Genomic DNA, 24,233 nt, shown 5'->3' on the forward strand with positions numbered 1-24,233 from the left:
GGGACTCCTTCCCTGTGTGTCCTTTCTGCCCAGGTTACCTGCATCACCTTGGACTCCACGTCAGGGCACAATTCCACTGTCCCACATCCCTGGGTTTTGCTGTGTTTTCCTCTGCTCACCCCCACATGTCCCTCCCAAAGCACCTATGCTGTCACTGTAAAAATCAATGCTGATTTTTCTTCCTCCCTTAATCATTAAACTGTTTTATATCAGTTACTGCTTCTTCCATTTCTATGTATTTTCTGACATGGGGCAATGTCTTATATACCAGTGTAAAACATCATTGTAATTCAGGAGAAATGCAATGCTCCTGAAAAGAAACTTGTAAACCCACTGTTATTTTCTTTCCTAATTGCAATTTCAGTGACTCATCCCTGGTGCCACAAAGCAGTGCACATCCACTGTGTGGATTTTTACCCAATCTTGAGCAGTCACAACTCACTGCTCAAGTTTTCAGGCCACCCAAGCCATTAGGAAAATAAATGTAAAATAAAAACCTGCTGGTACAGTTGGCTGGCTGACCAGCACAGCCCCTTGGGATAACAACAGAAGAGAAAAGCATTCAGTGCTTTCCAAGGCTGCTTGTGTCCAATGTGGCTGAGCTAGTGTGAGCTGCTGTCTGAATGTGTGCTTCTCTGAACAAGAGCTCTTTCCCATCCCCTTTCCCATCCCCTTCCTCTCCCCATCTCTATCTCAGCCCCACTCCTTCCCCTCCCCACCTCTATCCCACCCTCTTCCCCTTTCTTCCCCATCTTTACCTCATCCCCTTCCCCACCCCATCTAAACCCCACCCCAGTCCCCATCTCCATCCCAGCTACATGTCATCCCCACCCCATTTGCATCCCACCCCACTCCTTTCACATCCTTATCCCTATCCCTATCCTCATCCCATACCCATACCCATATCCATACCCATACTCATACCCATTCTGTTCCTATCTCATCCCCAGTCCAATCCCATCCTATCCCTATCCTCCTGTTTTGTATAGACTCCCCAAAGGCTTCCCCAACCACAACCGTCCACCCTTGCAGGGAGAGGTTTCTGGGGATGTTTCCTGGGAGGACAATAGTGCTGGGCAGCTCCCATGTGAGCTATTGGAGCGATGCGCTGGGATATGGACTGGAGCTCACTCCCCTGCACTCTGCTGCCTGTGTCTCAGCCACAGGAGGCAAAGGCATCCCTTGGAGCACTTGGCCCTGGCCCTGCTCATGCTATTCGTTCACTGTTCAAGAGTCTTGTTGGCCTGTTTGTACAAGGATGCACAATCCTGCTTTTTCCGAAACCATTCCACAGCTCCTCTCCCTCTCTCCTGGTGGAGAGAGGTAAAAAGATGCTGACTTTGGCCATGAGAGTGGCAGGACAGCACTAGGACATGCTCTGCTAGTCCAGATGTCCAAACTCAAATCCAGGGCACCAAAGCCTTTTGTCAACCTAACACAACATCCAGGGAAGAGCTGAACATATTTGTCCACCCCGTGCCAAGAGAGCTGCTGCCTGCCGTTGTGGCAGGCTCTGCCATCAGGTCTTGGCACCTTGCTGAGCGTGGCTGAACTAATCTTGCTGAGCAAGGCCAAACTCTGCTACAGTGAATTTAACTCCACTGGGCTTTGAGAGCCATGCTGTAGGGTCTCAGCAGGGCTGCGGCAGCTGGCAGAGGAGCCCACCCTCCCCCTGATCTGCCACACAGGACACAGTGCCCTGCTGTGCATCTCTGAAGCCCATGCTAGCCACCCAGACCACTGGCCAAAACACAATGTTACCAAGCAGACAAATGCTGTGGCTATTGTGCAGCTCAGTTTCTCATTAGGTTCAGCATCATTTGGGATGAAGTTGAGCGATCTCATTTCAGCCATACACTCTCTGTCTTTGTCCCCAGGTGGGCTGGGAAGGAGAGATTGGAGCCTGCAGGAACCAAGCTGGCAAACTCTCCCAGTGTCTCTGGGGCAGGACGAGTTGGAGCAAAGGAGCTTCCTGAGCTAGGCTGGGCAGTGTGGCCAAAAGCTGGGGTTACACGACCTGGCAGCAGGCTCATCAGCTCTCCCGTTTCAGTAGCGCAGGGGCAACCACAGCTGGCTTTGCTCCTGGGGCAGAGAGGGATGGGAACAGAGTCCTCGCTGACACTGCACCTGGCAGAAGCAATGCACAAATACAAACCCTTCTTCCTGTCTTGCACGGTCCCTGTTTACATCCTGGGAAATTGCAGCGTGGGGAGCTGAGGCTGAAGATTTGGAGCAGAGCAGGGCAAAAGAAGGGGGAACCCACCTTGTGGCTCTGCCCCACTGAAGCCTCCAAAATACCTGTGAGCAGTGCACCAGTCGGCGCCAGCATGGTAGGAAGGACTGTGGTGAGTGACCCAGGCATCCACTGAATATACATAACTGTCATTAGAGGGTGCCAGTGCATTGCGCTGCACAACAAGCTTGTCCCCCTCATCCTGTCCCAGCTGTGGCAAAGGGTTTCTCCGGCAGTCAGGGGCTGGAGGGGTCCTGGGGCTTCATGATGCTGTGAGGACTGCAGATCTAAATTCCTTCTTCGGAAGTTCAAATGCGAGAGCCAGCCCAGCTGTGGAGCCACAGGATTTGAGCAGCAGATGCAAACGCCTGGGTGTCTGGGAGGGGAACCTGGTACGACACAGGAATGCTACCAGTGGCAGCTACAAGGCTGTGCACTGAGCTGAACTATGCCAGTGGCTCCAGCACCTCTTGCAGAGGTTGCTCAGCCTCATCCATGCTAGGACACCTGCTAGGCCATTAGCACACCAAAGAGGGCAGAGAGCTCACAAGAGGCACAGAGCAACTAAAACCTGACCTATCCAGCCCTGCAGCTCTCTTCAAGCTTCCCCATGGCAGTGCAGGTCTGGTGAGCCCAATAAACCCCAACCAAAAGGCTTAACCAAAGCTGTGCTTGGGTTTGGGGCTCCAGGACATCACAAACAGGCCCCTGGATGGGGCCAAGGCCTTACACATGTCCCACAACAGAGGAGCCATGGTTTGCTTTTTTTGTGAGGATGCTTTAATGTCAGGACCCCATTGGGAGATGCCTCTGGAGCTCCCAGCAAACACAAATCTGCATTAATCCCCCTGGAAGGACAGTCCATGCGCTCCAAAACCTGCTCCAATGAGCTGCAGGACTTGGCTTGCTGAGTGAGGAAGTGAGCGGCACTCGTCAGGTTTGGGGACCCTGGGGCCACATCAGCCTGGCGGTGCCAGTCCATGGGTGCCTGTGACCATGACCCCAACTCCTGGAAAGCCTCCTGCCACCAGAGGAGGAAAATTTTGGCCCTGTCTCCACTAACCGAACTACAGCAAGCACCTTGGAGGCACTTTGGTACAAATCATCACCCCAGTCCCCTTTGCTGCTGGGGACAGTCCTTCAGCATAAAGCAGAGGTCTTTGCTGCTACCGCTGTTGGCCTCTCTCCCTGCACAGGTTCGAGGACTCGAGAGTCATCCCATTAATCCAGGTGGAACAAGGGGCTGTACAACACAGGACAGGTCCTGTGAGGGATAAAGCATCCCAGCAGAGAGAAATGCAGGTGTAAGAACAGGGAACAGAATTGCACGAGCCGGGCTTTCTGCAGGAAACCTCCCAGTGTAGTGTCGGAAGTGGGGACTGGGTGCCCTAAAGGGCCTGGGAACCATGGGGTCCTATCCAGGGATAGCCATGAGCAGGGAGAGGGACTCCCACAGTAGATGGAGGAAAGAAGTCCATTCCCAACCTGCTCTTCTGGAGAGAAGAGGCCAGGCACCCAGGCCATGCAACTGGGCTCAATGGAGTGTTTGCTGCTCGGGGAGCAGCCAATCCCTCTGGCACAGTCTCCCAGAGCCCAAGCCAGCTTCTCCACACCTAAATAGGCTCCGCTGGCAGTGAAGGTCATTCAGATGGAGCCTTTTCTACAACTAGGATTTTCCCCAGGCTCAGCTGCTACTCACAATACTTCCTAGAGCAATTTCAGCCTTCAACTCCCTCCCTCCATCGCCTTTCTGTGCCAGCGACTTAAGCAGCAGGAGGTTTTCCCGGGCTGAGCTGCGTGGCAACATCACAACAGTGATGCTGTTCGCATCAGAAGAGTGGAGTTCAAGTGCAGAAGTTGCCATGCCATGTCTCTCCAGCACAGACAAGGCTGAAATGACCTGGGTCCCACTACTGGGAGGTGGAAAGCCAATGTCGGAAACAAACCAGAACACCCAGAAAGACAGACATGGGCTTTCCCTGTGCCTGCAAGCTGCTAAATTGCTGCTGAGGCATCTGGAAGTAAGGTCAGTTCACAGCAATAGGGGAGCCGGCTGAAAAGGGGCTGGCATAGCCCTTTATTAATAGAGAGCAGCGCCTACATGCTGTCCCATGGGATATAAACAGTGTGCGAATGAGATTCACAAGTGCAAGGGAAGGGCCCTGTCAGTGGCCAGGGTACAATTCTGCAAGGGTCCAATTTCAGCACGTCCTGTGGGTCAGGGTTGGCCATGGGGCAGTGCCAGCTGAAGGACTGTAGGCAGATCACGTGAGTGTCCTGTGAAGTTTGGTATTGCTTGAGTCAAAACTCCTTGGTTAGTGGCACAGGGAGCTTCCAACACTGGTCACAGGGCTCAAAGTGACTCACGCATGCAACGTTTAGAGCCCTTGGACAGAAGAGGTCTGTTCTCCAGATACGTGTCATGCCCAGTTCTTCCAGAACCAGGGCCAAAAACCATGATCACTCCAGCTACTAACAGAGAAACACTGAACAAAATCAAGGTCCAGAGGGGACTGCTGCTGAGCCACAGCCTCCTACCCTGGTAACGGTTGAGTATCCCACCAAATGTCCCTGCAGAACTGGGGGTGTCCCAGGGAAATCCCAGCTCAGTATTTACTCTGAGCCCCCCAGCATGTTGAGCTCGGGGGCTTAGGACAATTTTTCCTTTCCTGCCCTGCCCATCAGGTCACACCACTGTGGGCCACCCCAGACAGGTGAATTTTAGGAGGGAGGGAGATATTTCTGTCTTGTGTGGTACCGCTCTGAGGCTTAATTATTTAGGATCTTGCAAAGCACTTGGCGTTCTTGGGATAAAATGCTTTGTAGGAAGCACAAGGCACTGTTATGAGAATGCCAATGTTATTGCCTTCTCTCTAATGCTCTTCTGTCTGCCTTCCAGGAGCCCTTGGCTCCTGGATACCACAGGGTACCTGCAGCTGGTCTGCTCTGAAGGGTGGTGGTTTGCCTACTAACAGCATAAAACTGCAACCATCAAGATATAATTCCCCCTGTGAAATCTCATCTCTTCCCCGTTTCCAGCCATCATACAGGACCCTGGTAGAACCCACACTGAGGTCTCCTGTGCTCAGTCTCACCTTGCACCACCTCCTCTCCCCCAGACTTGCCTAGGCTCAGAGCATTGCATTCACATTGACACATGCCATCCTCCATGCACATCACACTCTTTGCAGTGGCAGTAGTTGACCTATCCAGGCCACCCTAAGCACTGCCCTGGCCTCCTGGTCATGCAGGTAGGTCTCTTTGGAGCAGGGAGTGGGTCACGTCCAGCCCCTACTCCTCACTCTTACAGTGCAAGGAGGCAGCAGGGGTCTTCCTGAGGGTCCAGACCCAGCTGGGGTTGCTCTGAGGCTGCTTTATGGCTGCTTTGAAGCCCTTTTGCACCAGTTCAGCTAAGCAGATCCTGTTTATAGTAAGAGCAGTGCTGGTCTGCCCTAACATCCTCCAAACACCAGGCCTCTACCTGCAGCCTCTTAGCTATGCAGGGGCCAGCATCAGTGTAATGAAACAGGATCCTGATGGGAGATGAAAATCCTGGCCCTTTGGAGGGCTAGATCCACATGACCCTGCCATGAGAGCCTGGACTATGGCAAGAACAGGTTATCCCATCTGTGAGGCCCCTCTTAAAATAGCACCTCTTGGGGACAATTCCCCTCTACAGGCATTATGGCATTTGCTGCCTGGCCTCCCAGCAGTCAGTATGTTCTGCAGAGCATCAACATCATGGGCACCAGGTACTCCAAATATGACAGGTCTGCAAATCCTGTGTCCACAGGTTAATTCCCCTAGCTATCTGGCTGGGAGCTGCTCTGGCTCTACAAAGATTACTTTCAGACCATTCCCATGCCTTCTCCACTCCTTTGCATCCAAGGCTTGTAGTGCTGCTGCTCTCCACGTCTCCCTGCAGTCCCATGCAGCTGGCAGGGCTCTCTAGCATTGCTCAGGGCTCCTGGAGAAAACCACACAGGGACCCTGTGGTCTAAACAAGGTAAGATTTCCACAGCCCACATCTGCTCTGCCAAGCCTCCATTATCTCTTCTGCTGAATTGCAGTCAGGCCAGCCCAGGAATGATGTACTGTTGTCAGCTTATTGCTGCTGCTGTCTTGGTTTCCCATGGCTTAAACGCCTCTGGAATGGAGTCAGTAGAACTGAAATGTGCCCTGCCTCAGCAGCTGCAGAGCACTCAATCAAGGAGGTAACGGGTATTTCCTTACCAGCTCCCTCAGCTATGATGGCTGTAGGAGCAACAGACTAAACCATTCACTTGAGAGCAACCAGGGTTTGTCTGCCCAAACCCCTCAGTGACAGCCCTTGGGAATACACCAGCTGGAGACCAAAGTGATCACATCTGCCTTTTGAACTCAATCCTGTGGCTCTGCTTTCTCCTGTACAAATGATGTCCTTTCAGCAGCACCCATCCTTGAGTTTCTACACCTCATTTAGAAACGATGGTGAGTTGAAATCCACACTTTCAGGCATGGCCTGTGCTCAGCCTTTTCTTGCAGATAGGAAAACTGAGGCATAGAAAAATTATCGACTTCTACCAGCCACACTGGAGTGCAGGGAGCATTCATTATTTGAGATACATCCCAAGCTTCTCTTACCCTGGTATAGCAGGAGAAGAGCTATGGCTCTAGCTTCCCCTGCAGTAGGCACCTTCACATGGGGGTCCTTGAGCCTAGGGCCTTGCCAGGTGATCTGCTCTCTTTCCATTAGTGATCAGCCTGGTCCTTGATGATGTTTTATTTTCATATACCCAAAGATAACAGCCTTCCTATCTTGTCTTCCAGCATAAATCTTACTTTACTGGGTGGGAGTGAGAAATGAGCATGAAGCAGGCAGAGATCAAAAGACACTGAGTGTGATGGAGCGCAGAGACCCAAGTCTTCAGAGAGACCCAGCACCAGACAGCAGCTTGAGAAGAAAGCAGAGCCCTGGGATGTGCAAGCAGAAGAGCAGATCAACTTCAGGACTACCTTGCATGGAGTCAGGGCACAGTGAGCAATGTAAGAGCCTTCTGCACTGCTCTAGCATGTGGTGCTTACCAGCCCTTCAAAGAGGGGAAGGGAGAGAGGGAGATGCTGCCAGTAATAATCCATTTCACCACCAGACAGGGCAACTGAGACAAGGAGCGGTTGGAAGGTTTTGTAAGTCAGCAGGAGGCACACCAGAACCCATCCTGAGGAAAGAGAGATGAACAACCACCACTCCTCTGTCGCAGAGCCAGTTTTTAGAGTGCACGGCTTAGATTCACCCAGATGAGGCTGGCAAGACATGAAGGGACATTGTATCTGTTCAACAGCATCATGCCAGGAGGGTGTGACTCAGGCTGGACCAGCCAGCACAGCAGCGACCCACTTCACATGTGGGTTTTGCAGCCTGGGTTGCTGCTGCTTCTCTGCTCACGGGACCATGGTTTGCCATCAGGAGTACCAGCCCCATCTACTCCCAGATCCAGCAGTGCTCTTTTGATTCAGACCAGGCACCTGGGCACAGCTCCTGTCAGGGCAGACAAATACCTTCTAAAGCCATCTGTGTCCCTGAAAGAAACTATGGACCTGAACTTTTAAACTGCTAATTTTTATCAAGCAAGTCAGAAAAATTTCCTGATAGTACAGTGATGTTTAAGAAAGACCTTTGACCCAGGCAGGCCTTGGGATTTCACCACACAGAGTGCAGATCCACTGACTTTATCCTCCCAGGCAGCATTTTCATTTTGAGGTGTTATACCAAACCTGGATCTGCCCACAAGGTCCTAAAGGGTATTTTTGTGCGGGGGCGCTGCCATGTGGTAGGAACGCACATGCAGGCTGGTGGGAGTGTGGGGATGGACTGGGATCTCTTCAGCTGGCACTGTCACAGAGCAAAGGACAAGGACATCTCCTCCCTGATCCCTTCTGCCCCGCAGACACCTCTGACAAAACCAATAGCCAGCAAAACTGCCCTGCCCTGCCCTGCAACCCGTAGTCTCACATAGCCATCTTGGAAGACAGTGGGCTGTTTCACAAGGCTTTTGCAACAGGTTTAAGCAAATGACTATGTGGAAAGAGGTGCGAAAGGCAGCAAGAATGGGGGCAAGCAACCACAGCAAGTCCTCTGGGCAATGGTCTTGCACTCTGCTGTTCCCCTTCTTATGGTTCACCTCTTCTCTGCAGCTTGACATGTTGTGTAGGTCCAGCTTCTGCATTTGTCCTCTGCAAGGTCAAGTTCTTCCCTCTGGTTTGTGTCTTTCAGGCAATCAGAATGAAAAAAGTAAACACCAAAGACAAAAGCTATGATTATAGAGCCACTGAGTTTGTCAGGCACGGGGAGGGCTAGGGGAGATAAATGTTGCTAAACCAGAGTTTCCAGGCAGCACAGGTTTCCCAGTAAACAGGATTCACACCTCCCTTCCCATGTCTGCTAATAACAGTAGGCTACATTAGGGAACAGGAGAAAGCAAGGGAGAAAACCACCAGTAAAAGAAAAGTGCAAAGGGGACTGGTTTCATAGGTGCAAAAGCCAGTCTGTCTTCCAGCATCTTGGACAATGTTTTCAAACGATCACCTTAGTGTATCTCAGGAGTTTCCTGCCCTCGGCTGTGACTCAGTACTGGCCACATCGCACTCATACGCAAGTGCATAGTGAAGCCTGTGTAGGACCTCACGTGAATACATTAGTTCTACATGTGTAACACCTCCAGGATGCTCCCACTGCCTCTCAGCTGACTTCTGGGGATGTGCTAACACACCTGATGGCAACTGGGTGAACGTACTCTCCACATGTCCTTGCTTAGGAGGAGACCTGCCTCTTCTTGTCCCAGGGGAGAGCTGGCTTCTCTTCTCTTTGTAGGACCTAAATCCCAATTTGTTGTATGACATTACATCCCAGCCTCATTTCCAGGGTACAGTAAAGAAATCTGCACCTAGAAATTAATATATCATTTCTGTTGGAGAGGTAATAAGAGCGATAAAGCCTGGACTGCATTAATATTTGAAGTATGTGCAAACTGGGTAATAAGGAGATTAAAATATCAAGCGTCATTATTAAGATTTTAATGAAGCCAAGCAATGTTTTTGAAGCTGCTTTCTCAGTTAATGTTTAACAAGACAACGGTGTGTGCTCACTGGCACTGGAGTAAAGGACCAAGACAAGTTTAATGTTAACCAGTGGAACAATGTATATTGTGTCTGCTGCAAGGTACCTGGCCAGGCAGTATCATTTAGAAATGCATATGTAAATCATATCGTAGGGCAAAGATAGCTGCGTGTGAAGATATTGGTCTGCAGCTTCCAGGACAGCGGAGAAGCAGCCCCTCCTCATTGCCCATGTGTGTGGTGCCTTCCCCTCGGCCCCTCGGCACCAGCTCTCCTGTTCCTCATGCCCTTTGCACAAGTCACTTGGACTCACTGGCATGGCACAAAATGATCCAGAGGATTTTTTGTTTTGTTTTGTTCTGTTAGTTTTCTCCCATTTTGCAGAGTAAACTGCCTCCTGGGAGGCTCTGCCAGATGTGAGGAGGGCAGCATGGCTGGAGCAGACGAAGCTGGGGAACGGTATGTTGACAATTCACTCCCTGCATCCAGGGAACCGCAGCCTCTGCCAGAGTAGCTGGCTGCCTGGAAAGGGCTCTCTGATGCCTCCCACACCTCCCATCAGCCAGAAAGTTTCATTTAGGATGCACTTAGGGTGCTGGGTTCTTCACACAGAGCAGTGGTAGCTGTGCATCTTGTTTTTCTCTTGCCCAAGAATACAGCATGTCATATAACTAATTTAAATAATTTCTTCCTGGCTGAGCCTCATTAGGGACCCAGTATTAAACTGGCCTGATTAGATCTGCTAATCGATGAAGGGGAAAAGGAAGCTGATTTCGGCATGCATGGCAGCGCAGGACCAGGATTGTGCCCCTCTGCTTCCCGTGGACTACCACCGTCCCCCAACGCCACTGCAGCCCCCAGCCCCAGCCCCACCTCATGCCTGCCAGGCACAGCGTCACTCTGTGAGTCGCAACAGCCGTCCCCTCGCCACTGGTCACCACCATGAGTCATGGTCATGTGCCAAGGGCAGGAATGGTAATTTAATACTTTGACCTGTGTCCCTGACCTATTTTATCTGAGCAAACCTGAGTAATTGCTTTCCCAGTCTCTGTGCTTGGACCTTTTCCTACGCACATTTCCCGTTATCAGCAGAAGGCGACAAGGCACCGTGTGAAGACCCACGTCACTGGCCTGCATGTCCTGGGGGGCTGCGGGTCCCAGCCCAGACCCCACCATGCCCAAGGGGCGCCCTGACGGGTATGAGGCTCTCTGAGCCCCACTGCTGCCAGCGCTGACCCTGACCAACCCTTTGCTGCTGCCTGTCCTGCCTGCACCTGCTGAGGGCCTCAGCAGGGGCTAAGGCAGAGCCCTCCTTTAACTTCAGGGGGATGAGCCCCCCTAGTTTCTACCTTGACCCCATCTCTGTACAGCAGCTTGGCTTCCTCTTGCCTTCTTCTGCTCTTACTCAGCTGCACTTTACTTTTTCTTTAATTCCCCTTTTAAGACCTCGCTTGGCTTAATTTTCGGTAAGTCCCCACTTCCCGCGGGCATGCACCTGCTCCCTGCCCTCGTGGCTGCCGGGGCGGGCAGGGGACAGGAGCCCCGTGGCCCAGACCGGCCCTTTTTCACTTCACGCCCCTGAGACGCGCACTCTCCCGCAGCTGCTCCCCTGGCAGAGGCCAGGGCCACCGGGCACGGGGGGTGAGGGCGGCTGCGAAGCCGCCCCAGGGTGCACCCCGCCAACCACCGCTCCCTCACGGACCGCACGACGCCCCCTAGCGCTGCACGCGGCCACACTCCCTGCCTGGCCACGCCCCCCCCGAGGCGGGCGCGGGGCCCGAGGTTTGCGACGTGCCTGCCCCCTCCTCATCCCCCCCTCCCTCCGCGCGCGGCCGCGCCCAGCGAGGGGCGGGGTTCCGCCCTCGCTGCCTGACGTCACCGCAGAGTGCGCAGCAGTGCCGGCTGCGGCGCGAGACGGGCAGTGCCTAAGGTACCGGGAGGGGTGGGAGCCCTTGTAGGGTGCCGGCAGAGCTGGGTGTGGGGCTGGGAGCCCCCACGATGTGGTGAGGGGCTGGGTGTGGGGGCGGTAGCCCCCACGGGTGTGTGTGGAGGGGGTGAGGGGCTGTGGGAGCTGGGTGTGGGGCTGGGAGCAGCGTGTACTCCAGCGTGTGTCGGGGGAAGCTGTGAGTCTGCTGCAGGGCTGAGCTGCCCCAGCTGTGCGGTGAGGGCTGGTGGATCCCCTGCGGGTGGGAGAGACCCTGGACGCTGGGGAACGGAGAGGTGGGTTGTGGGGCGAGAGTGGGACGTGGACGTGGAGCCCTTGTTGTGGGGAACGTGCTGGTCAGGGTTGCTGCTCTGAGGAGGATGAGGAAGAAGACATCTCGGGGTGAAGAGAGGGACCCGTACCGTCTCTGGGAGGCCAGCTGTGGGGTGATTGCTCTGGTGGCAGGGGTCCCTGAGGTGTCGGGTCAGGTGGACGCTGTTCTGGAGCAGGAGGGTGGATCACCAATGAAGCCCCCCCGCAGGCAGGCGTGGGCTGCAGTGCTGCTGACCTGGGGGTGTCGCTCCCTGTCTGCCAGCTGTAACGGTGTGTTTGTTTTCAAAAAGTTGCTTTAAACTCTTTCAAGCTTTCGTTGCAGGGAGTGAGGTAGCTTTGGGGTGCTGTGGGGTTTTACAATCCTGCCCTGTGTGTCAGGGAGAACAGTGCTGCTCGGCTGCGATTGTGTATGCAACGTGGGGGGAAAAGAGGAAGGCAGGCATCTGTGCTCAAAGCAGATGGGCATGTTTAATACTCATGGGCTTATTTAGTGTAGAGCTAGTGAGTAAAAATAATAATGCTGCATCGTGTGTTTAAAAGCCATTCTGGTTGTCCTGGATTTATATTTCCTGTTCCTATAGCTGTTGGACACCTCATTTGGATAATTAAATGTCATGGTGAAATAGGAGAATAAGGAAAGGAGAGTACTCTCCTCCTTTCCTCTGTCCCTTCCGATAGCAGTGGGGAGACCCTCTCTGTCTGGGGCAGTGCCAGGATTTGTTCCAGTCATCCCAGATTCATGTTTAGCTCTATCTGAAAGGGAAAAAAAAGTGCTTTTTGCTTTTGGTGCTTTCACCTTTGCTACGAGACCTGTGTGAGCAGAAGGTTCAACATGGTTGTCTAAATAGGGTAAGTCTCGATAAGGTAGTAAGTGTGGGTTCGATAAGGTAGTAAGTGTGGGTGAGTTAAAATGACTGCAGAGCAGCTGCCTCCTCCTTTGTGCTATGGTAAATATAGTGATGAGATACAAGGTGTGGGAAGTGCTGCTGTGCTGGAAAACGGGTATTTTTCTTTCAACTGCATCAGTTGCTTTAATAAAAAGACTGACTCTTCCTAGAAACATTAAATGATAAGAATACTATTACTATATTGGATAGACTGAGGAGGAGGCAGAAAATGCTGAGACGTGATACACTTTAGTGATTGTATTTCAGTGCTTTTTGGGGATGGTCAGGAATTAGCGTGCATGTTGAATCTTCTGCACTGCACAGAACAGTGTTTTTACCAAGTACTGAAACTTCTTCAGCACTAAGTCTGTTACACTCTGCCTCTTATTCATGTGCTATAAAGGCCATCTTTGTTAAAATACTGATTTGTCATTGTCTTAATGGTTTGAGAGCCGTAACCGATAATCTGCAGGGGCTGGTGGGTGTTCTCACTGCAGAGGCTGAAGAGGAGAAGAGAATGTCCTGTAAACGAGTGGCTCCAACATGGGTGGGGGACTCTGACGTGGGCTGAGCAGACCCTGCGAGGTGGTATGCCAGTGTCAGTTAGAGGAGAGGGCTCTGGTGTTTTGCTGCTGTGTGTACCCGCAGGTCCATGTTACATTTAAAATTGGCAGTGGCTTGCTGCTCAAAAACCCAGAGGTGTTCCTGTAAGCGCAAGCAGTGATGTTCCTGCTCGTAGCGTTGTGGTGGGATGATGGAGAATTACCTGGAGGGCTGTGTTTATGGTAAACAGGGGAGCTACCTATTTTCAGGGTAGTTCTGTGCATGATCAGATTAATACCTTACTTAATTTTTTCTAGGAGGGCCGAGCAAGCTTGTGTAACTCTGGTTTTTCAACAAACAGGTCTGCATTTCTCCTGTTACCTGTTTGTAATCTCTCTGTGGTGTGGCTGTAGGCTTAGCCGGGGGCTGTGAAAACTTCTAGCCGGAGCTGAAGACGTGAATGAGCAGGGTTTGAATGCCTGCCTTCGATATTGGTGTTTTCTGTTCTCTTGGTTGTGCATTGTGTCTTTCTCAACTTCCTGTTTCTGAAAACCGTATGGCTCAATGAGTAGAAAATAGCACTCTGTCATTTTTGGGAATAGGGGAAGATAGCAAGAAGCCTGAGTCATTCGAGCAGACGGTTGGTATTGCCAGGTCTGGCATCCTGCCGGCTGCAGCTTGGCTTCCCACAAGGCAGCCTGGGAGCCTCCAAGGCCACTCGCCCCGGGATGGGAGGGGTTGGCTTCCTCCAGACTTTGGGATGAAGTGCTTGGCCTTGCACCCATGCTGTGGGGCAGGTGCGTGCTGTGCCGCCCTCCGCAGTCATATTCCGGGGGGCGTTTCCCAGCTGGGACCCGGTGATGTTGAAGCGCGTGTGGGCATTCTTGCTGCCACCGCACTGCTTTCTTGGAAAGGGAGCTGTGCTGTGCTTCAGTGACTGCCCATGCCCTTCAGGGTTGCAGGGCGCTTGGGGGAATGCACCTACTTGGAAACGTCTGGTCTATTGTATTCCTTACACCAGGCACCACCACTACTAAACAAAAGCTGCTCTTTCTTTCACTTGCATATTGGAAAAATATATTTCTACATTAGCATTATAATGCATCGTTGTGGTTTTAGTCGGTCTTGGGAGCTATTGAGGGCAGTACCCTGAACTGTAATAGCTTCTCTTCAACCACTGACAGAGTAAAGCCAAGGCTTTCTTGGTTTTGTGACAACTGGTATCAGAGGTACTTACTTGTGTCCTGTGACAAGCAGCCATTAAAAGATTCTTGCATATGCCCTACAGGCAAAGTAAAGCATTGTGTTACAACTACATGTAGGATGTGGAAAAGCAGAAAAAGTGAGGAAAAAAAATCTGTCTCATTCAATTTTCCAGCCTGTCACGAAAATATCTTTCTGAGTAATGAGATCTTAGCTGTAGAGAATGCATGTATTTCTGTCTGCAGACACTGACTTTACTGTGTTTTAGAAGCTGTATGCTGCCTTTCAGTGCATGTCCTGCTTGAGATGGTAGAAAATCATCATGCAGTCTGGGTAGTATCTTCCACTAAATCCGTCAGTGTGTCAGAGGTGGGGAGGTTATTGTGAAAGACTACTGCTGTTTCATTGCTGGGATGCTGCCAGAATACCATCTGAATAACACATATGAATGTATTAACTATGCTTATTAATTTTCTTGCCAGTCATACTGTTTGTTTCACGTTCTCAGTTGGACCAACAAAGCTTCTTTCTTTAGCTATTATTTGCAGGGAGGGTCTAGTTTAACTTGACAGTCAGATGTTTTCATTGATTTTAGGTTTTGGTATTTGTTGCACCTTAAAACTGTCTTAATACAGCCCTTTAAGAACAAAATATATTTATGTATTTCTGGAAGTATCTAATGTAGCACATTATACAAAGACTTGGACAGTGCATGCAAAAGCATTCAAAACCTGAAACCAGGGTGTTAGTGCCCATATCTGCAGTGATTTCTGTGTAAAGGGCTTTGCTTTTTCGTACCTTTTGCCACAGGTGCTTCTGTAACTGCACAGAGTCTCAGCTGTTGTGTCAGCAGCAAGTGCCTTGGCTTATAATGCTAGAGGGGCTGTGCTGTGGTACTTCCCGGCATCGTAATTATTAGTGTCTGGTGTTAAATCTTATGTTCTTAAAACCTTTCATAAGATGTCTGAAAGATTTGAAAATTTTTCCCCATAAGGGTGCAGTTCATGTAATAACAGTAGCAGAGCATTGGACTTGATTTTTTTTTTTTTTTTTACTAACGCTTTTATTGTAGGAACTACACAGGCAGCTATTTCAGCTTCATGCTTCTGCCATGCAGAACATGTAGATGGACAACACATTGCAAGCAGGAAAACTAGGCAGTAAGCTATGAGTAGTATTTCTGAAGAGGTTTTGTATGTTCGTAACAATTGATGAGACATTGAAGCTGGTCTGCAGAAGGAAAATCCTGGCATTCAAACCTGTGTGGGCATGAGGCTGCATTGTTAGAGTCCTGTGGAGACAGAGCAGCAAGGACAGATCCTGTGACCGCAAAGCTCTACAAAGGGCGTTGCATCTGAGACAAATACTGTCAACATGACTACAGGCCCTTTAGAGCTGATCAAAACCCTGGTTTTTGAAACCAAAATCACCTGGAAACATGCTGGTTGCAAACCTGGAAAATGATGGTTTTGCAAAGAAGGCAGGACAGATGATGGGACTGTTTGTAGGGGCACAAGTGTCAGCCTCACAAATCAGGTGTGCTCTCCATTTGCACAGATGGGCAGACTTCAGGCCTCTGGAAGGCTTGGAGGGTACTGGGAGGAGGTAATACCTAGCTCAGGGACTCTGGAAGGTTAAATGCCTGTTCATCCAAACCACTGTTGCTCACTCTGTGGAGCTGCCTGATCAGCTTCAGCCCCTCAGAACAGCAGCTGAGGTTTTTTGTGCAGGAAATGCCTGGCAGCCACTCGAAAAAAGGTGAGGAAATGCACATCTTCCTAATGACCGTGGAATATCCCATAGCCCCGGGAGCCCTCTTAAGGAAATGGATTTGAACAAAGAAGCATTTTCTAGCTTTTCCTTTGATAGCACAAAGCTAGGCTTTTCACTTCTGCCTAGACCTGCATTTTGGGAGGTAAAACAGTTTTGAGCAGCTTTTGTCAGAAAAGCTGGGTGCTGTTCTTGTGCTATTCTTCAGCTATGGTGCTAGGCTGATGGTGCTGCGTGGTGAAGTGGGTGGGCAAACCTGGGAGGAGGCTCTTCCTGGAAGCAAACCGAGCAAGAAGGGAATTTCTTACAATTTATCCTTAATATACTTTTCGTGCAATCACTAAATGGAGCTTGCGAAGAAGCTGGTAAGAGGGAAACACAGAACCAGTGCCATTTAAAAGCCACTTGTGCTGTTTTCCATTTGGATACTGTTCATATGAAATGTAATTTAAATTCTAGGCTAGTTGCCAGGAGCTGCATTGTTGATTTTAAATGTACTTTCCATTAGAGCTCTGTATTGGAAAACTACTTCTTAGTGCTGCAGGCATTGGAAGGGGTGGGTTACATCAGGGTACCCCGGTTGCCCTTCTCAGGATCTGTGCCTCTCACCGTGCCCTCCATCTTCATCATGCAAAGGCCAGCTGCATCAGTATCTGACATGCCCAAAATGTGATTCCTCCTGACTAGAGCAGCATACCAGGTGTGATGCAATTGCTTTTTTTTTTTGAGGGGGAGGTTGTCTAGGTGTTCCAGACTACTGATCTGATTTGGGTTTTTTAACTTACTAATCCCGCATTTGTTTTCAGAGGGCTATTTCTTGCACTGTTCCCTATGCAACAGAAGGTGTTTAACCCTGTTTCAGGACCCAGATTAGATTGTCATCTCCTCCCACATACACAGCTTTTTATTTAATTGATTCACTTGCATAGGAGATTGCATTTGAAAGATCTGACTTGCAGGCAGCTGTCTGTAGGGACTGGTATTTCTTTGCAGGTGGCTTAGCAGCTGTGAACACCTACTGTGTAAAAATGCAGCTGGTTCTTCTATGCATGCTCTTTTCAGTTTTGCCAAGATAACAAGGTGTCGTCAGTGCCAACAGGTAAAAGCACGTCCATACTGGTCTCCAGTCACTTTGAAGGCCAGAATTATGCTGACCTCAGAAGAGATGCTTGGGAGCACCAGCCTTGTAAGTGGTCTTTTGGAGGAGGGAAAAGGGTGAAACTGGATCTTCTTGGCAGGGTGTGAAGGCTCTTTGTTTGGGAACCCCTTGTGCTAACAGAAGAGCTTTCCTTTAATCACACTTACCCTTGTTCTCTTCATTCTTGTGGGTGTTTTTCCTGCATCGTGTTACCTTCTGACCAGAAGTCCTAACTGTTCAGGCCCTCATGCTGTGCTGCAGGGCTGCTCTTGCGAAGTGAGATGATGGTCAGGTATCTAAATGAGGCTACTGATTTCTTTTTTTCCTAGTTTAGGGGAAAAAAAAAATCCTTCCCAGTGATTCCTAAACATAGATGGGATAAAGGTAGATCTTACTTGATTCATAATCCACCATGAGCTGACCTGTAAAAAGGGATAAATAGGTGGCAGCTTGTGGATGATGAGACTTTCCCAGGTTGAAACTAAGGCTGTTTTCAGAGACTTGTGGAACAGTCTCTGATATCTGGTCAGTGAAATGGTGGAAGAGACTGTGCATTGGTACTTCGGTGAGCAACGTGTGTGAGAGGGACAATGGTCCTAGGTGTACATGTGCAGTGATAGGCTCTACATGAGCTATTCCCACTTGGGAGGGTCTTGCAGTTACAATTAGTACGATACAGCTTGAGCTCTGTTTGGCTTGACATATGGCAAGAGCTGTCCTGGGAGTGGGCTAGGAAAGGGACGGAAAGCAGAAGACTGCTGCAGCACTGCGCAGCAGAGCTTCATGCAGCCTGCTCGCTCCCTCTCAGACAAATGGTAAAACTAAAGGCACAGCAATGGGTGGCAAGAACGACCAAAGGATAGGACAGGCTTTGTAGAAGCAGAGAGTCCTTAGCTCAGGAGAGATGCCTAGAGAAAAAAAAAGATATAAATTCATGAGTGTGCTGGAAGAGGAGAGTCAGGAGCAGTGACCAACTAGTTCTGTAACAGCTGCGTTGGTACGCTGACCTTGTATGAGGCAGTAAGTTTAAGGCAACCAGAAAAAAGTAGGTATTTTCAAAGTTTAATGATGAAATTTGTTTCTCTAAGGTGTATTGGTTGCCAAAACGGACAGGTTAAAATGTTTATGTGTATACAAAGCAGCATAGTTCTGTACTTGCACCTTTTGCTAAGCCTTAGTTAAAGACAGGTTACAGATGTAGAGAGGCTTATGTTCTGGCATAGGATGGTGGGTTTTACATATTGTTATCTGTGTGTGTGTCTATATATATACATGGACATATAGTGCCATATGTATTCTCTGTATGATATATTGTGTGCATACTCCTACTTCAGTGATTTCTTTTTGGAGATTTCTTTTTTCAGTGATTTCTTATAGGAGATGGTGCAGCCTTTTGGGGTATGGTAAGCTGCTTGTCTAAAAATAAAACCCTTCTGTTAGTGTAGGGGATGTGATGTTTGCTCAGCAGTGTGGAACAAAGGAGTTTGAAGATAGCTTAAGGAAACTTAAATGATATATTAATGAACTTATCTCTTAGCAAAAGTATGGGGGCAGGGGGGAGAGGAAGGAATAGGAACATGTTTTGTCATTCTCTTCAGGTGGACTAGTAATTTCTCTATTGTTAACCAGCAAGAGATAGGGCAAATGCTTGGTGACAATCAAGGAAAACTGTTTGCTGGGTTTAGTGCTAAATGAAGTTTCTCATTGGGTGAGACTGTGCAGTGCTGTGCTGGCTCTTCCTGATGGACCTCCAGCAGTGCTGTGAAAAGCAAAGGGCTTTACTGATGCGTTGGCTTCCTTCTTTCGAGACTGTCTCTGAGAGGTGCTCATTGGGAAACCTACAGATATGAGCCGTGATGCAAGCTTATAGGAGTTGGTCTTGGTTGCAGCTCACATGGAATTGCTAGTTGGGGTGAGAACCCACAGCAGAGCTTGATAATATGTTTGACTAGGAGCTCAAGTATGTCTCTGAAAAGTATCTGCTTAATGATTCAAGGCTCTGCCTTGCAAACACGTACCCAGGTGAGTAAATAGGGCTAGTAACCATGTAAAATCATGTATGAGTTCATGAGAATGAGGAAAATCTAAATATTGTCACACAGTTCAAAAAGGGCAAGTAGGGAAGGGTATATGCATGGCAGAAGTGGGGAACAAGGAAAAATTCTTTCCAAGAATGTAACTGGAGACAAAGACCATTGTGAGAAGGCTGACCTTCACAGCTGAGGTGGAACGGGGAGGGAGTGGACAGAAGTAGAACCTAGGACCTCTGGAGGTCCTGGTTTCCACAACCACCTTCTGGGTTTGCTGAATGCCTTGGTAAATTCTTCAGGAGTTTTCTCTTCTCATTCATCACAGATAAATCTCCAATATAGTTGTTGCTGAAACTGTTCTTGCTGGATGCTGCTACTTCTTGCCTAATCTCAGTTGTGTTACTTTACCCTCAACTTTGAGGGGAAAAGTGACTTTTGCCCTGGTGGAATATGCCCTTCTTAATCTCATTCTTCATCTTTTCTGCTGTTCTGTTGCTCTTCTGAGGTCTCTGTCCAGGCATCTGTCTGGCTTTTAGTAGACTCTCTCCAGTTTTCTCCTCAGTCCCTCTCCCACATTAACAGACAGCAGCTCAGTTACTAGCTCCATGCCAAACCTGCCTCCACTTCAAAAACTCTTTTGACATTGCTAACATGGAGGTGTTAAACAGTCAAAGAGCACTGGTATTTCTTTCTCATTCCCTATGCCACCATTATCCTGTTTGCTCAAGCCATTGTCAGACTTGGATTTTTAACTGCTTCTGTCCAGTTTCTCAGACTTTCTACAGAGCTGCTGATGTGCAGTTTTCTTTACTCATCCACCATAGCTGTTGGTTTTAGCCAGGCTCTCATCTTACCACACTCTTTCAGTAGTTTCTAAGCTTTACCAAGTACAGCTTTTACCCATCTCAGACCTTTCTGCAGAGGTGCTTTTCTACCTGTGTGGTTCCACCAGCAGTTGTATCAGCTCTCTGAAGGGCTTTTGGTATGGTCCCATACTGAGTGCTTGTACAGAAGCCAGGCAGCCATGGGATAGTGGGCAGGCTTCATGCTTGGGTATGGAAGGGAACAGGGAAGGGAGTGAATGGCCAGCCCTGAAGGTGGAGGATGCCCCCCGGGGGTCCCAGCACAAGTCCCCGTGGCAAGGGAGCAGTGTGATGGCTGCGTTTAAGTTATCCACTGCCTGAATTTGAGTTCACAGCCAACTGAAGAATCGCAACATCTTTTAAGCCTTGCTACAGCACTAAAATGGCAACGATACTGAATGTAGATAAATTAATTGATGCATATGAAGGGACAGAAGGGAATCATAGAATCACAGAATCATATAGGTTGGAAAAGACCTTTAAGATCATCGAGTCCAACCATAAACCTAACACTGCCAAAAACCACCACTACACCATGTCTCTAAGTACCTCATCCAAACGTCCTTTAAATACCTCCAGGGATGGCGACTCAACCACTTCCCTGGGCAGTCTGTTCCAATGCTTGATAACCCTCTCGGTGAAGAAAAATTTCCTAATATCCAGTCTAAACCTCCCCTGGCGCAACTTGAGGCCATTTCCTCTTGTCCTATCACTTGTTACCTGGGAGAAGAGACCGACCCCCACCTCTCTACAACCTCCTTTCAGGTAGTTGAAGAGAGCGATGAGGTCTCCCCTCAGCCTCCTTTTCTCCAGGCTAAACAGTCCCAGCTCCCTCAGCCGCTCCTCATAAGACTTCTGCTCCAGACCCTTCACCAGCTTCGTTGCCCTTCTCTGTACGCGCTCCAGTACCTCAATATCCCTCTTGTAGTGGGGGGCCCAAAACTGAACACAGTATTCGAGGTGCGGCCTCACCAGTGCCGAGTACAGGGGCACAATCACTTCCCTAGTCCTGCTGGCCACGCTATTTTTGATGCAGGCCAGGATGCCATTGGCCTTCTTGGCCGCCTGGGCACACTGCTGGCTCATATTCAGGCGGCTGTCAACCAACACCCCCAGGTCCTTCTCTGCCAGGCAGCTTTCCAGCCACTCTTCCCCAAGCCTGTAGCGTTGCATGGGGTTGCTGTGGCCCAAGTGCAGGACCTTGCACTTGGCCTTGTTAAACCTCATACAATTCACCCCAGCCCATCGATCCAGCCTGTCCAGGTCCCTCTGCAGAGCCTGCCTACCCTCCAGCAGATCAACACTCCCACACAACTTGGTGTCGTCTGCAAACTTACTGAGAGTGCACTCGATCCCTTCGTCCAGATCATTGATAAAGATGTTAAACAGAACTGGCCCCAACACCGAGCCCTGGGGAACACCGCTTGTGACCGGCCGCCAACCGGAGTAAACTCCATTCACCACCACTCTCTGGGCCCGGCCGTCCAGCCAGTTCTTTACCCAGCGAAGAGTACACCCGTCCAAGCCATGAGCAGCCAGTTTCTCCAGGAGAATGCTGTGGGAAACCGTGTCAAAGGCTTTACTGAAGTCTAGATAGACAACATCCACAGACTTCCCCTCATCCACTAGGCGGGTCACCTTATCATAGAAGGAGATCAGGTTGGTCAAGCAGGACCTGCCTTTCCTGAACCCATGCTGGCTGGGCCTGATCCCCTGGTTATTCTCTACATGGCGTGTGATAGCACTCAGGATGATCTGCTCCATCAGCTTCCCCGGCACCGAGGTCAGGCTAACAGGCCTGTAGTTCCTCGGGTCCTCCTTCCGGCCCTTCTTGAAGATGGGTGTCACATTTGCTAATCTCCAGTCAGCAGGGACTTCCCCAGTTAGCCAGGACTGCTGGTAAATGATGGAAAGGGGCTTGGTGAGCACATCTGCCAGCTCCTTCAACACTCTCGGGTGGATCTCATCAGGCCCCATAGACTTGTGAGTGTCTAAGTGGTGCAGCAGGTCACTCACCATTTCCCCCTGGATCATGGGGGCTCCAGTCTGGTCCCCATCCCTATCTTCCAACTCCAGGGGCTGGGTACCCAGAGAACATTCGGCCCTGCTAATAAAGACTGAGGCAAAGAAGGCATTAAGTACCTCAGCCTTTTCCTCATCCTTGGTCACTGTGTTTCCTCCCACATCTACTAGGGGCTGGAGATTCTCCTTAGCTCTCCTTTTGCTGCTAATGTATTTGAAGAAGTGTTTTTTGTTGTCTTTTATAGCAGCAGCCAGACTGAGCTCTAGCTCAGCTTTGGCCCTTCTAGTTTTCTCCCTGCACAGCCTCGCTACACCTTTGTAGTCCTCCTGAGTTGCCCACCCCTTCTTCCAGAGGTCATAGACTCTCCTCTTTCTCCTCAGTTCGAGCCAGAGCTCTCTGGTCAGCCAGGCCGGTCTTCTTCCCTGCCGGCTCGTCTTTCGGCACCTGGGGACAGCCTGCTCCTGTGCCTTTAGGACTTCCTCCTTAAAGAATGTCCAGCCTTCCTGGACCCCTTTGCCCATAAGAGCTGCCTCCCAGGGGACTCTCTCAACCAGTCTCCTAAACAGGCCGAAGTCCGCCCTCCGGAAGTCTAAGGTGGCAGTTTTGCCGACCCCCCTCGCCGCTTCTCCACGTATCAAAAACTCTATCATTTCATGATCGCTCTGCCCAAGACAGCCTCCAACCATCACATCGCTCACCAGTCCTTCTCTGTTGGTGAACAAGAGGTCGAGCGGGGCACCTTCCCTAGTTGGCTCACTCACCAGCTGCGTCAGGAAGTTATCTGCCACACGCTCCAGGAACCTCCTGGACTGTTTCCTCTCTGCTGTATTGTATTTCCAGCAGACATCTGGCAGGTTGAAGTCCCCCACAAGAACAAGGGCTAGCGAAGACTGGACTTTGTTGAACTTCATTGGAAAGGATGGGCTGAGCTGACCATCTTCTTAGGTAGGAGGGCTTTGGAAAACCGAAGTAATGAATGTGACTCTTTGTTGGAGCTTGGCAATGATCACCAAAGCAAGATGAGCCCTGGAGGTTCTTAAGAAAAGGTTTACAAACTAAAAACATGATCTGAGGTTTGCTGCCTTTGAATGCCGTGTGTGTGTGTACACACTCTCCCCGCCCCCCCCTCCCCCCCCCCCCCCCAACCCCTAGGATGCCAACTTACAGCCTAGAACTGACCTGGAGGGGCTCAGAGAAGGGGGAGGTGGCTGGAGGGGCTGGCTCCTGCCTGTGGAGCAGACAGTGGGTTGGGGCTCTTCAGCCTGGAACAGGGGGGCTCCCACATGCCTCCTCCCTGCTTTGGTGAAATCCCTAAATCCAGGAGGCTGACTGCTGATCTCTTCCTCCTGCAGTCACCCCAGTGGGGTAGGAGGCAGTTTTCCACAAGGCATGCAGCAGAGCTTTGGATCCCCTTGCACCAGGAGTGGGCACTGCACCTGTATGCTGGCTCAAGGAGTCTGAGCAAACTCGGGAGTTTGCGGGGGTCTGCTGGTTGCCTGGACCCTGTCTGGCTTGGGCACCAAATGGTTACCCTGCCATGTACAATGGTATGGAGGTATACACATGCACTCACTCTGGCCGTGTTCTTCCCTGGGAACTTGCTTTTGGCTGCTATTTTGGGATGATTTTCTGGGTTAGATGAACATTAGTGACTCGTTATGTCCTGATTCTCTAGTTTGTTGCATTGAAGTGAGTTATAGGGCTTGCTGCCTGCCTTTCACTGGCTCTCTGAAGGGAGAATTTCCTTGCTGCAGACTTGGTAGAGGCATTGCAGTGCAGTATGGTGGTTAAAGAGCCTCAAGTTAAACGTATGTTGTGCTTGCCCATTTTAAAATGAGCAGTTAAGCAGTCTGGCTGGCCTGGCAATGGAAAGAAATAAAACTCCTCTACTCCCTAGCATTGGTTAAACAGTTAAAACTCTTGTCAAAGACATGAAGACATATCATTTGAAAGGTAACAGCACCGCCTTAGCAGTTAACTGGGACTGTGCCTGGCTTGCGCAGCAAGAGGAGCGTTAGAATAAATTCAGGTGAATGGCAACTGCAGGCTGGGAAGGCCTGGGAAGACCCAGCCTGCCAAGACTGAAGGGCTTTCTCGTTGTTCGTGGGAGGGGCGTCAGCCCTGTTCCCTTGGAGTGCGCCTCTGGAGTCATTTCAAGTCGGCAGTGCTCTCCTGGGCATCGTGTGTGGTC

The 24,233-nt window shown here is 50.2% G+C and overlaps 1 protein-coding gene across 4 annotated transcripts in view; it reads left to right on the top strand.

Moving 5' to 3' along the window:
• The first annotated feature begins 11,161 nt into the window (after positions 1–11,161).
• Positions 11,162–24,233, top strand: part of CYSTM1 (cysteine rich transmembrane module containing 1) — a 33,031-nt gene continuing 19,959 nt past the window's right edge. The window contains exon 1 of one of the 4 annotated variants that reach the window (XM_075510196.1): positions 11,162–11,258. Coding sequence is in view for 3 of the 4 variants with exons in the window: in XM_075510194.1 (XP_075366309.1) it covers positions 11,633–11,793 (161 nt within the window). In the remaining variant the exon portion in view is untranslated. Of the gene's footprint in view, positions 11,259–11,587; positions 11,794–13,180; positions 13,258–24,233 lie in introns of those variants that run through there. The other 3 variants (XM_075510194.1, XM_075510193.1, XM_075510195.1) reach the window with 3 other exon arrangements.

Source organism: Mycteria americana, chromosome 8, assembly GCF_035582795.1.
Source record: "Mycteria americana isolate JAX WOST 10 ecotype Jacksonville Zoo and Gardens chromosome 8, USCA_MyAme_1.0, whole genome shotgun sequence".
Lineage (NCBI taxonomy): Eukaryota > Metazoa > Chordata > Aves > Ciconiiformes > Ciconiidae > Mycteria > Mycteria americana.